This window comes from Tursiops truncatus, chromosome X (genome assembly GCF_011762595.2).
Source record: "Tursiops truncatus isolate mTurTru1 chromosome X, mTurTru1.mat.Y, whole genome shotgun sequence".
Taxonomy (NCBI): Eukaryota; Metazoa; Chordata; class Mammalia; order Artiodactyla; family Delphinidae; genus Tursiops; species Tursiops truncatus.
The window spans coordinates 93,005,360-93,018,915 of NC_047055.1; the positions used below are offsets into that span (position 1 = coordinate 93,005,360).

A 13,556-nucleotide genomic window follows, 5' to 3' on the forward strand; every position below is an offset into this window, starting at 1 on the left:
AGTTGTGGCACGCGGGCTCAGCAGTTGTGGCTCACGGGCTCTAGAGCACAGGCTCAGTAGTTGTGGCACACAGGCTTAGTTGCTCCACAGCATGTGGGATCTTCCCGGACCAGGGCTCGAACCCGTGTCCCCTGCGTTGGCAGGCAGATTCATAACCACTGCACCACCAGGGAAGCTCCAGGGATTGGGCTTAATGGTTGCCCCACCAGGAGAATTGGCACGGTTTTTAGTACTTAGCCAATGGATTAACTCTAATTCAGGCATGCAGGCCCAGTTTCCTGGAAGATGGGGGGAAGGGATGGGAGTGGAGCCCTGTAGCCCTAGAAACTTCCAATTCCTAGTCTTCTCACCAGAAGGCACATGTTCCTTCTTGCTTCTTTTCCAATTATGCCCATGTGACAGGAGCAGAAATCCATAATCTCCCCCCTCCCACACATGGCATTTCCCAGGGTCCTCCTCTTCCCAGGGCCATCTCTGGAGGCAAACTGTTCCTTCCACCCTCCGCTGTAATTTTCACCCCCGCCCCCATCCTGTTCCCCTCTCCCCACACCAACCACCATCAAGCCCAGTTAACTAAACTCCCTTGCCTGGCAAGGCAATCTGGGCCACCCCAGGGTGGCACAGTCAGTCCATCTGGAGGACAAACACCACGTGCTGGGCCATGCTGAGCAGAAGACCAGAGCCCAGGAGAAACGGTGTCTTGTGGCCCGAGCTGCCCACCCCCCGGGAGAGAAGGCTGTCAGACAGCGAGGCGTTGACCGGCCCCTCAGTGGTATTGGCCGCCTCCGCCACCGGGGCCCTCGGGGCCAGCAGCTTGGAGAGGAGGCTGCTGAACCTGCTCACTGTGGTGGCTGCTGGCTCTGGAGACGGACCTGGACTGGACGCGGTGAAGTTCAGCTCCTCGGGGTCCACACAGAGGCCGTCGGCGGAACGCCCAAAGGCCACCTGGCGGAGGTCCAGGCCGGCCACGGAGCCCGGGGAGGCGCACGGCACGTCGGCGGCGCGCCCAAAGCTCTCCATCCAGTCCCGCAGCCACTCCAGGCGACAGTCGCAGCGCCATGGGTTGCGGAAGAGGAAGAGGCGGCCCAGGAAGAAGCCGGGCTGGAAGGCTGCCCAGGCGAGCACGGTGAGATGGTTGCCGTTGAGATGCAGGGCCAGGAGGCCCGAGAGGTTCTGGAAGGCGCCCTCTTCCACGAAGGCGATGCGGTTGCGGTCCAAGTAGAGCAGCTCGAGCTCAGCCAGCTCGGCGAACCAGGCGTGCGCCACGCGGCCCAGCGCGTTGCCGCCCAGGTTGAGCGTGCGCAGGCGGCGGAGGCCGAGGAAGGCGTCGGCCGGCAGCGCGGCCAGCAGGTTGTCGTTGAGCAGCAGATGCTCCAGGGCGCTGCAGTCGCGGAAGGCGCCGCCGTGCACGGCGCGGACGCGGTTGGCCTGCAGGCTGAGCGACCGCAGGCGGCGCAGACCCAGCAGCGAGCTGGAGGCCACGGCCTCGATGCGGCTGCGCTCCAGGTACGCATGCGTCAAGTTGGCTAGGCCGCGCAGAGCGCCGGGCACGCGGCGGAACAGGTTGTCGAAGGCGGCGAGCTCGCGCAGGGCGGGCAGCTCGGCCAGGAGGCGCTCGGGCACGCTGAAGAGGCGGCAGGCGGCCAGGTCAAGGCGCCGCAGGCGGCCGAGTGCGGCGAAGGTGCGCGCATGCAGGTAGCGCAGATCGCCGTTGTGCGCCAGGCGCAGCTCGGCCAGACGCGGCAGGCCCTTGAAGGCGCCAGGCGTGATGAAGGACAGGTTGTTGTGGCGCAGCGACAGGCGGCGCAGCGACGGCAGCGTGCCGAAGGCCCGCTCGCCCAGGAAGCGCAGGCCATTGCGGTCCAGGTCGATGGAGGCCGCCTCGCACGGGAACTCGGCCGGCACCCGCAAGAGGCCCGCGCGGTCGCAGCGCACCGAGCAGCCGCGCTCCACGCTGCTGCAGACGCAGGCGGCCGGGCAGGCGCTCGCGCAGGCGTCCTCGGCGGCCCGGGCGCTGGGCAGGCCGAGGACCACCGCTGGCGGGGGCGGGGACGGGGGAGAGGGGAGGGAGGAGAAAAGACAAAAAAGGAACAACTGTCAGCCACAGGATCGCCCCAGGTCCAATCCTACCCGTAAACGTGGCAGGATGCGGCCATCCACCAAGTTCTCAAACGTCCCGCAGAGCCCTGTCCTCCAAAGGGCCTCGTTCCGCCTCCCAGACCTTACTCAGGTTTCCCCACCCATCACGCCCTTCGCCTTTGCTCTCAAGTTCTGTTCATCAGCAAAACTCAGCTGGAATCCAGGCACCTGACCCAGTCCTAAATCCCGCTTCCCACCACCTGTATCATGGCTTGTGCTCTCCTAGACAGCGACCTAGAGGGCTTGTTGTGTCTGCATGCATAGAGGGACCTGGAGGGCATCACTGTGGCCTACGCTCTAGCCGTGTGCTGCCTAGTACCTAGCCCCCATGCACATGGGGCTGTTGAGCATTTGAAATGTGAGTAGCCTGAACTGAGGTGTGCTCGCAGTGTAAAATACACACCAGATCCCAAAGACTTAGTACCAAAAAAAGGTAAACTATCTCATCAATAATTTTTATATTGCTTACATGTTGAAACGATATTTTAGATATATTGGGTTAGCGAAAATATTAAAATCAATGTCGATAGTTTCTTTTCACCTTTTTTATTGGGCTGCTTAGAGAATTTAAACATGTGTGGCTTGCATTATATTTCTATTGGTGCTGCTCTATTCCCTCCCACCGTAAGAATTCAATTTTTGAGGGCTTCCCTGGTGGTGCAGTGGTTAAGAATCCACCTGCCAATGCAAGAGACACGGGTACGAGCCCTGGTCCGGGAAGATCCCACATGCTGTGCAGCAACTAAGCCTGTGCGCCACAACTACTGAGCCTGTGTGCCACAACTGCTGAAGCCTGCGCACCCTAGACCCCGTGCTCTGCAACAAGAGAAGCCACCGCAATGAGAAGCCTGCGCATCGCAACAAAGAGTAGACTCCGCTCATCACAACTAGAGAAAGCCCGTGCGCAGCAACGAAGGCCCAGCACAGCCAAAAATAAATTAATTAAATAAATTTTTTAAAAAAATAATAATTCAATTTTTGAAAACCCCCACTGAGCAAGTTAAGGCTCATTAAGAAGGGAGAATTAGGAAACAGGTTGGGAATGAAAGTAAAGCCTATCAATCTTTTTTTTTCTTTAACAGTCACTATAATTAAGCCATAAGGACAGCATACTAAATAAACTATCGATGACCTTCTTACATATCTCAGAAATTACTTGTGGACACTGTGTGGTTAATTCCATTCACCAGTCTTCACTCTCTAGAGCCTTTTTTCCATCCTCAGGGGAAGGACTGGTGCTTATAAATTAATTTTGTTCTGAGCATTTGAATGGAGGATCAGATAAAGCCTTCCAAAGCCCTCCAGGTGGCTTGCCACCTGCAGGAAAGCAGAATGGCATGGGCTGCTTCTGTATGGTAGCCAGAAGTCCCAAGCCCCATCTTCAGTTCCATTGGAAAAGGCAGGATGGAAGAGGCACAAGTTTTATTTTCTGGCCAGGAGCAGCTGGCAGGTGGAATGTGCTCCATCTGAAATTCCTGCAGAGGAGCAAAGGTACCCAGATGTAAAACCTGACCACTGCTATTTATAATTTCTACCTGTCCTCGACAGTACTCCCAAATTCCGGCAAACACCCTGGCTACCGTGCAGTCCCTCCCACTGTGTACACGTTATGCTGCCTTGCCTATCCAAGCCCTGGTGGGAACCTGAAGGTGTGGCCACACAAGGAGTGTGTATCAATAGACGTGCTCGCTGCTGCCTCTGTAGGTTTGCTCAGCTTCCAATGTCTTTTCAGTACATCTGTTATGGACACTCATGTTTTTCTCAGTTTCTAGGAAGGGGATTCAGCCCTTTCAGACTTGGCTGGAGAACACTCAGCCCTTTGAGGAACCCTTCAGTTGTAAACTGTAGCTAGTTCAAAATTCTGATATTCCAGAGACTTAGCTTTTCCCTCTCCCTAAGAACTGTGAACTAGACACCAAGCTTCCAGCAAGGTTCTTGGACCCTGTGCTGGGCGTGGCTGTAAACGGGGCAGCTGCTGGGCGGGACAGACAGACACCCTGTTAGAGAGACAGGGCCAAGAATGTAACCTTAGCTCCAGGCATCAGCTGGACAGAGGCAGAACCTTATTCTATTAACTCTTCCAACTGGGTCAAGCAGAGGCATCAGATTTCCTTACAAATAGTCCTTCATTCTACTCTCTTCTCCTTTCTAATTAAGGGAAGTGCACTCTCAACCATATGACTCATGTTTCTGCTCCACAATAGCTAATATTGTTCCAGGCACACTGTATGGCTCAGTAAGTATTTGCAGAATTAAATAGAATTGAAGTCTTCCTCTGTAACAATCCCTGCTGGGGGATGTCATTTATTTTTAAAATTTTGTTAAGGAATTCGTGGGATTATGACAGACAGCATACAACCAATTTGCTTGCATAACGCAAGAGATCAAAGTTTGGGCTCTTTGGCTGCCAGTTTTTTTTTTTTTTAATACATGCAAGAGGGGTGGGGGTGAAGCTTTTTATTGTATATCTTTTTACCTTGTACATTTTGAGCCATGTGAGTGTATTACCTATTTCACAAAATAGATTAAAGTGGGTTTTTTTTAAACTTTAAACACTCAAGATGTCACTATTAGAGACCTATTTTCAGCCTCTGAAACTTTGATAGCCATTAGGAACAATAACTAAGTTACTGGACTATTTAGTGAAATTTAAATTAAATCAAGTAAATTCTCAGAACAGACAACCAAACTCCAGTATTGGTTTACCCAGTATGAAGACTAAGTACATGCCTAGTGAGCCAGAAAAACAGGGCACCAAAGCAAAATTTTTATTTATTTATTTATTTATTTATTTATGCCTGTGTTGGGTCTTTGTTGCTGTGCACGGGCTTCTCATTGCGGTGGCTTCTCGTTGCGGAGCACGGGCTCTAGGCGCGCGGGCTTCAGTAGTTGTGGCACGCAGGCTCTAGAGCAGAGGCTCAGTAGTTATGGCACACCGGCTTAGTTGCTCCGCAGCACGTGGGATCTTCCCGGACCAGGGCTCGAACCCGTGACCCCTGCATTGGCAGGCGGATTCTTAACCACTGCGCCACCAGGAAAGTCCCCAAAACAAAATTTTAAAAAATAATAACATAGGGACTTCCCTGACAGTCCAGTGATTAAGACTCTGCACTTCCACTGCAGGGGGCACGAGTTCAATCCCTGGTCGGTGAACTAAGATCCCGCATGCTATGAGGTGCCGCCAATTAATTAATTAAATTAAAGAATAATAACATATTGGGGTGAGTTCTGCTTGCAATAATGGCAGAGTAGCTTGATCAGACTAACATTTCTGCTGATTGCTAGTGTCAACTCTGGAAAGATATTTTTAAAAAATCATTTGAACACAACACTGTAAATCAACTGTACTTAAATTTTTAAAAAAATCACTTGAAGGCACTGGAGAGAAACCTAAACAGGCCACCAGAGTAGATACGACCCTTAAATGAAAAGAAGCAAACTAAGTGAGAGGCACATTTAACTGGCTTTTCCTCTCAGGGCATTTTCAAGTCCACACTGCACATGGGCAGTAGAGCTCAAGCAGAAAGCAAGAGTCTTACTGGGCTGAGAAATTAGAGGTCAGAGTGTATAGCAGCAACAGTGGCTGGAAATTGAGGAGGGAAACCATAGGAAAGAGGGAGCCACAAAATTTGCACACAAGCTCTGCTTAGATCCTTGTTTGAGTCCTAAAGTGCATGTATATGGAGTGAGTCCAAGAAGCCAAGAACAGAACTCCAAAAGAACTAAACAGAGATTTCAGCAATTTCCCAGTAATGGAAAGCAGATTAAGAGTTCAGAGTCCACCTAGTTAGAAGCTCTTATAAAATACCTCGACCTTTCCATTGAAACCCCGGAGGGCCACACCTCAGGAATAAAGACCATTTCCCAGGGCAAAGGGTAAAACGGAACTAGGCCTTCCCTAACAAAGACTGAAACCAAGCTTCCCCTGTATCAAGGGGATCTGCCAGTAGTTTAGCTGAAGGCCAGAAGGAAATTCAACACTCTTCAAAGGAAGATAAGAGGATCTAGAGTTTCTATAACCACAATATCTGCTATACAATCAAATAATAGTAGATATGTGAAGAAGAAGCAAAACACGACATTGCTCAAGAGGAAAACAAATAGTTAACAGGAGTAGACACAGTGACAGCCCAGATGTTAGAATTACAAAACAAGGATTTATTATAATTATGTTTAGGAATTTATAGGAAAAGATGGATATAATGCATGAGGGCGTGGGGAATGTGAATTTTAGAAGTATGGGTCAATTAAAAAAAAAAGGTATGGAAACTGTGAATATGAACCAAGTAGAAATCTTAGTACTGAAATAATACCATATCTGAAATTTTTTTAAAAAATCATTGAATAAGAAAAACAGCAGACTAGACACAACGGAATAAATATTCATGAATTTGAAAGAAGTCAATAGAAATTACCCAAAATGAAGCTCAGGGAGAAAAAAGATTGGAAAAAATATGATCAGAGCTTCAATAACCTATGGGACAATATCAACCAATTAGACACATGCATGTATTTGGAGCCCCAGAGGAGAAAAGAGACTATGGCAAAAAAATAATTGAAGACAATTTCCAAAATTTGATTAAAAACACAAAGCTCAGCAAACCCCAACTAATATCACACATGCGCGCACACACACGTATTATCTAGGCACATCACAGTCAAACTGCTGAAAACTAAAGTAGAAAGAAAATTCTTTAAGGCATCCAAAGAAAAAAGACACATTACATAGAGTAAACGTCAATTAAAAAGTGATGACTGGGGCTTCCCTGGTGGCGCAGTGGTTGAGAGTCCGCCTGCCGATGCAGGGGACACGGGTTCGTGCCCCGGTCCGGGAAGATCCCACATGCCGTGGAGCGGCTGGGCCCGCGAGCCATGGCCTCTGAGCCTGTGCGTCCGGAGCCTGTGCTCCGCAACGGGAGAGGCCACAACAGTGAGAGGCCCGCGTACCGCAAAAAAAAAAAAAAAAAAGTGATGACTGATTTCGTACCAGAAACAGTGGAGGGCATAAGACAATAGAATTATGTCTTATAAGCTGCTGAAACAAAAGCAAAATCTGGCAACCCAGAATTCTATATCCAATGGAAATATCTTCAGAAATGAAGTACAGTAGAGATGCTTTCAGGTTAACAAAATCTGAGAAAATGCATCTCCACCCGATCTTCTGCACAACAAGAGATGAAGACATTGTTTAGCTTGAAGGAAAATGACACTAGATGAAAGTCAGATCTACAGGAAGGAATGAAGAGCAACGGAAATGGCAAATATGCCACTAAATATAAAAGACCTTAATTACTTAACAGACAAGTGACTGTTGAAAGCAAAAATAACAATGTGTTGTGGAATTTATAACATATGTAAATGAAAAATATGACAATAGCATAAAGAATGAGAAGAAGGGTAAACTAAATTGTACTCATAAGGATCTCGTGTTACACATGAAACTGTATAAGACTAATTCAAAGTAGACCACGATACAGACTTGATGTAAGGGATATGCACCACCAGCATAACTGCGTGGGCCACAGAAACCATGCCGCAAGCCCATCTGGGTGCTGACTGCCTCTTGATGCGTTTAAGAATGGGCATTGCAGCGGTGGTGTGGATCTTGTCAATTAAGTGAAGAATGGGGAAGCAAAGGCTTTTCCCCAAACCTTTAAGGTGGGTTTTTGTTTGGGGTGGGTTCCCCCCACCCCGGATTTTTACTTTTAAATCTTAAATGATATACTGCAGGCCTCAGGCATGACAGACAATGAGCAGGTGAAGAACCAATGGGAAAGTGTTCAAAAACTCCTGTGTTAGCTAACAGGCTTCTGAATGTATCGCTCTGGTCCACAGAGAAGGCTGGGAAAGGTAGCAAGGAGATGCTGCATCAGCTACTGCAGCCTTCAAACAAAGTTGGTGTCTCTTTGGACTTTAAAATTGTTCCTATGTAGCTTATTTTATTTTTGTTTAATCAAATACACAAGAGGGTTTTTCCATGGGGGAAAAAAAGTAGACCATGATAAATTAAAGGTGCATATTGCAATCCCTAGAAAATAAAAAAGAATCTCAACCCCTACCTCACAGCATACACAAAAACTCATTTTAGATGGACCAAAGACCTAAATGTAAAAGCTAAAACTATAAAGCTTCTTGAAGATAACACAGGAGAATATCTTTGTGACCTAGCAGTAGGCAAAGATTTCTTAGGGGAAAAAAAAAGCATTACCATAAAGGAAAAAAGTAATAAATTAGATTCATCAAAATTTTAAAGTTCTCATCTTTGAAAGACACTTGAGAGAATGAAAAAACAAGCCACAGACTGTAAGAAAATATCTGTATATTTTCTCTGTATATATCTCATAAATGACTTGTATTCAAAATGTATAAAGAACTCTCAAAACTCAATAATAAGAAAACAGGCAACAAATTATAAATAATTTTTTAAAAAAATTATAAATAATTTATTAAATAATAATATTCAAATAATATAATTTTATAAATAAACTTATTTGATAATATTATTAAATAATAAACTATAAATAAATAAATCACCCAATTAATAAATGGGCAAAATATTAGAAGAAACACTTTACCAAAAAAGATATACAGGAGACAAATAAACACATGAAAAGATGGTCAACATTATTAGTTGTTAGGGAAATGCAAATTAAAATAGTCACCTATTAGAATGACTAAAATTAGAAAGACTGACCACACCAAGTGTTGGAGAGCATATAGAATAACTGGAACTCTCTTACACTGCTGGTAGGAATGTCAAATGGTGCAACCATGTTGGAAACAATGTGGCAGTTTCTTTAAAAGTTAATCATACACCTGCCTTATGATTGACCCATTCTACTTGTAGGGAAATAAAAGCACACGTCCATACAAAAGGCTTGGGCATGAATGTTCACAGCAGCTTTATTCAGAATAACCCAAAACTGGAAATAACACCAACACCCATCAAGAGTTCAATGGGGGGACTTCCCTGGTGGCACAGTGGTTAACAATCTGCCTGCCAATGCAGAAGACACAGGTTCAATCCATGGTCCGGGAAGATCCCACATGCCGTGGAGCAACTAAGCCCGTGAGCCACAGCTACTGAGCCTGCACTCTAGAGCCCGTGAGCCACAACTACTGAAGCCCGAACGCCTAGAGCCCGTGCTCCACAACAAGAGAAGCCACCGCAATGAGAAGCCCGCGCACCGCAACAAAGAGTAGCCCCCGCTCGCCGCAACTAGAGAAAGCCCACGCACAGCAACAAAGACCCAACACAGCCATAAATAAATAAATGTATAAATAAATAAATAAATAGGAGATGGATCTATTTGTATAACATGGAAAGACTTCTAAGATATATTTTTTTAAAAAAGAGTTGAATGGGTAAACAAATTATGATATATGCATACAATGGATACATATAACATGGATGACTCTCAAGATAATTCTGCTGAATGAAAGAAGCCAGACAAAAAAGAGCACATACTGTATGATTCCATTTACAAAAAATTCTAGAAACTGCAAATTAGTCTATAGTAACAGAAAGATCAGTGGTTGCCTGGGGATGGATGGGGGGGCAGGGAGGGGCAGAAGGGAAGGATTATAAAGGGGCATGAACTTTGGGGGTGATGGATGTGGGATATGTTCATTATCTCAATTGTGCTGATGGTTTCATGAGGGAACACTTTAAATATGCTTAATTTGTTATATGCCAATTATATCTCAATAAAGCTATTTTTTTAAAAAGATACCATTTGTGTGTGTGCCTGTATGTGTGTATGTCTTGTATACAGAATATAAAAACTACTCCTACAAATGAAGAATAATGAAAAGACAAACTAAATAAAAATGAGCAGAAGACCTGAACACTTTACGAAAGAATATATTAAGTAGCCATTAAGCAGAAGAGAAGGTGCTTTACATAATTAGCCATTTGGGAAGTGCAAATTAAAACTACAGTGAGATTTCCCTACACACTCACTAGAATGGCTGACAACCCTACATACTGGTGAGGATATAGAACAACGGGATTCTCTTACATTGTTGATGTGAGTGGAAAATAGTTCAATAACTTGGGGAAACTTTGACAGTATCTATTAAAGCTAAACATATGACTATGATTCAGCAATTCCATTCCTAGGTATTTACCCAAGAGAAATGAAAAAAAAATGTCCACATGAAGACTGTACAAGAAAGTTCACTGTGGCTTATTCAGAATAGACCAAAACAGGAAATTACTCAACAGCAGAGAAATAAATTACAATATAGCCATACAGTAGAATACCACTCAGCAATAAAAAGGAACAAACTATTGACACAACAGAAACATTACAGTGAGCAAAAGAGAGCTGACACATGAGTACATACTATACGATTACATGTACATGCAGTCCCAGAACAGAGCTGCTGGAAGTGGCTCTGGGAGCTCAACAGAACATGGCCTGCAGACGTATTCCACCCCCAAAGACAGCAAATATGCACAGGGCAGAGTTTGGGAAGTATGGTACCATATGTTGTCCAGGTGATATAAGCATGTCTAATGCTATTCAAATTAACCACAGTTTATGGGTTTCTTTTGCTCTTATAACAACCAACTTTTAATAAGTATTTGCTCGGGCCAAAGCTTGCTCTATATATTATTCCGTTTAATGACAACCCTGCAATGTAAGTATTCTTCTCTTCTACTCACAAAAAGAGGAAACTCAGGTTCAGGGTGGTTAAACACCATCAACCTTTGATTTCTGTCTTTCCACTGTACTGTACTATCCCCCACCCCCCAACCCTAGCCTTTCTGAGCTTCTGTTTCTTTAACTGTGAACTGAAGAGCCTGCACTTCCTGACCTTGGAGGGCCCTTCTGGCTCTCATTTTCCACAGTTGGACAGCAGCTGTTGCCAAGCACCACGTCTAAGAAAAAATACCCCACTCAAAACCCCATATTTCTCTGCAGCCTCCTCCAAGCCACAGCTGTTTGGACTGCAGGTGAACATTTTCGGGTTTTTTTTGCGGTACGCCGGCCTCTCACTGTTGTGGCCTCTCCTGTTGCGGGGCGCAGGCTCCGGACGCGCAGGCCCAGCGGCCATAGCTCACGGGCCCAGCCACTCCGCGGCATGTGGGATCTTCCCGGACCGGGGCACGAACCCGTGTCCCCTGCATCGGCAGGCAGACTCTCAACCACTGCGCCACCAGAGAAGCCCAGGTGAACCTTTGACCTAAGCAGAGCCAATCAGATTCATTCCTTCCCTGTGAACATGGAACAGGCAGCGAGATCATGTGAGCACCAACTGCTATATAGCATTGGGGCTGGGGTTTGTACCAAAGCCATGTACAGGTCAAAGTCATCAGGGAGTGGGAGCCAAAGGCAAGGTAAGGAAACTGGTGTGCAGAGAGAGGAGTAGATTGGCCATGAGAATCACAGAAAAGGAGATAAGGGACAGTGGAAAGCTCCCTTTAGTTCCCATAAGGCCCTGCTATAGCTATTTCTGTGACATTTCCCTGCTTCCATTTCAGAAACCCACTCAAAACATCTGGGCAGACCAGTGGATTTCTGTTCCTTGCAACCAAACCACCTCTGCTTGTAGTGGACATTTGATGCCTTTTCCGGCTACCCAGCTCCTTTTAAGTAGTGTTCATACATTTAGGGAATTTCCTACATTGTAAGTCCTGCCTCCTCAACACAGAAGCCAGAAACTCTCTTTTCTCAACTTCCCTTGCAGTTAGGGCCCAGGCATGTGACCTAGCTTTGCCTGTCAGAAGTAGGCGTCAGGCAGAAACCATTTTCTGGCCAGGATGGTGGCAGAGGGCATCTGGCTTCCAGGCTCCCATGGTGGAATTTCAGGCACCCAGCACCCAGCAGGATGCCTGTGAACGGTCAGGTGTGTCCGCCAGTGGTGGTGGCCATGGGGTCTTTGCTGGAACTGCCCCACTACCTGATTTAGGCATTGCTCCAGGCAGTGGACCTCCAACCAGGAAGCCTGGGAACACCTAGCACCCCTGAATAAACCCTTTCTCGTCTTCAGTGACCTGGAGCGGGTTCTATGGCTTTGCAGTGACATTCCTGAGCAACGTCCTAAGTAAGACAGGTTCCCGTAATCCCTTGGGTACCATCTCCTCCTTCTGGCCCCTCCCCCTTTCCCTGAGAACCTCATGAACTCCTCACCTTGAAAGAGAAAACGACTCAAATTCGAGACCAGGCAGCACCCCCTCAACCAAAAGGAAGCTCTTTGCCATTCATTGGCAGGAAATATAGAAAATGGAATCAAAAATTGTTTAGGCCATCCCCAATTTTTCCAAATTCAAATGAAAAGCGGCCTCTCCTGGAATCAGAAGGGATCATTCCAAAGACAAATTTCTTTGGCTGTCCAGAGCTGAGTTCCGTGGGAATCCCTTGGCCAAGAAAACATTTACCAATTAAAATAAAGATCCCAGGTTGTGAGAAGAGGAAGTCAAACTCATTGGCAGTTCCTTAGCAATTTATTTTCTCCCATCAGAATTTTTGGGAAGGCTCCATGTGGAAATCTGAAAAGGCTTCAGTGCTTTCATTCCCAGCCTGAGGTAGGGAGAGGAAGATGAGAAATTCAGCAGGACGGGCCTCAGCTCAGCCTGCCTCTGTCATAGCTCCAGGATTCACATGTGGGGCATTCCAGAGCATTTGGTCTGGAAACACTCCTCCTGAGGGTGCGGCCTCTCACATATCTCTCGTAAACTCTGATGACACTGCCTTTTCCCCCCTGCTCTCTCATACTGCTTTTTTTTTTGTTTTTTTTTTCTTTTGTTTCTCAGTTTCCTCATCTGTAATAGGTGGACAATTATGAGGAACAAATGACTTGTAATACTTGAAACAGCTGTGAAAGCATTGGGCCAAGCTAACAGCAGATTCCATGAGCCACTGTTGTCACAAGATTAAATCTCACCAAGGGACCAGTACTTCAAGGACCATGTGAATATCTGCCCCAGAGTGGAAAGCAAAATACCAGGTGTCAGAATACTGAAGTTATTACTACAAGTAAACTACAAAGGAAGAATCTAGAATGGTTCTCTACCTGGGCTGCACATTAGAATCACCTAAGGAGCTTTTAACCAACTCACAACTCACCAGACAGATTACATCAGAATCTTCAGGTGTGGAAGCAGGCATCGGTACTCTAAAAAGTTCCACAGGGAATTCCAATATATAGCCCAAGTCAGAAACCAAGGGTCGGGCTTCCCTGGTGGTGCAGTAGTTAAGAATCCGCCTGCCAACGCAGGGGACACAGGTTCAAGCCCTGCTCCCGGAAGATCCCACATGATTCAGAGCAACTAAGCCCATGCGCCACAACTACTGAGCCTGAACTCTAGAGCCCATGAGCCACAGCTACTGAGCCCCTGTGCCACAACTACTGAGGCCCGCGTGCCTAGAGCCCGTGCTCCACAACAAGAGAAGCCACTGCAATGAGAA

At 46.5% G+C, this 13,556-nt stretch overlaps 1 protein-coding gene across 2 annotated transcripts in view; it reads right to left on the reverse strand.

Annotated features, from left to right (window-relative positions):
- Positions 1-556: 556 nt before the first annotated feature.
- NYX (nyctalopin) overlaps positions 557-13,556 on the reverse strand; it is a 72,148-nt gene continuing 59,148 nt past the window's right edge. The window contains exon 2 of one of the 2 annotated variants that reach the window (XM_073799054.1): positions 557-2,036. In XM_073799054.1, coding sequence (XP_073655155.1) covers positions 625-2,036 — 1,412 coding nt within the window. In that variant the 3' untranslated portion in view covers positions 557-624. The remainder of the gene's footprint in view (positions 2,037-13,556) is intronic. The other variant, XR_012329227.1, reaches the window with a different exon arrangement.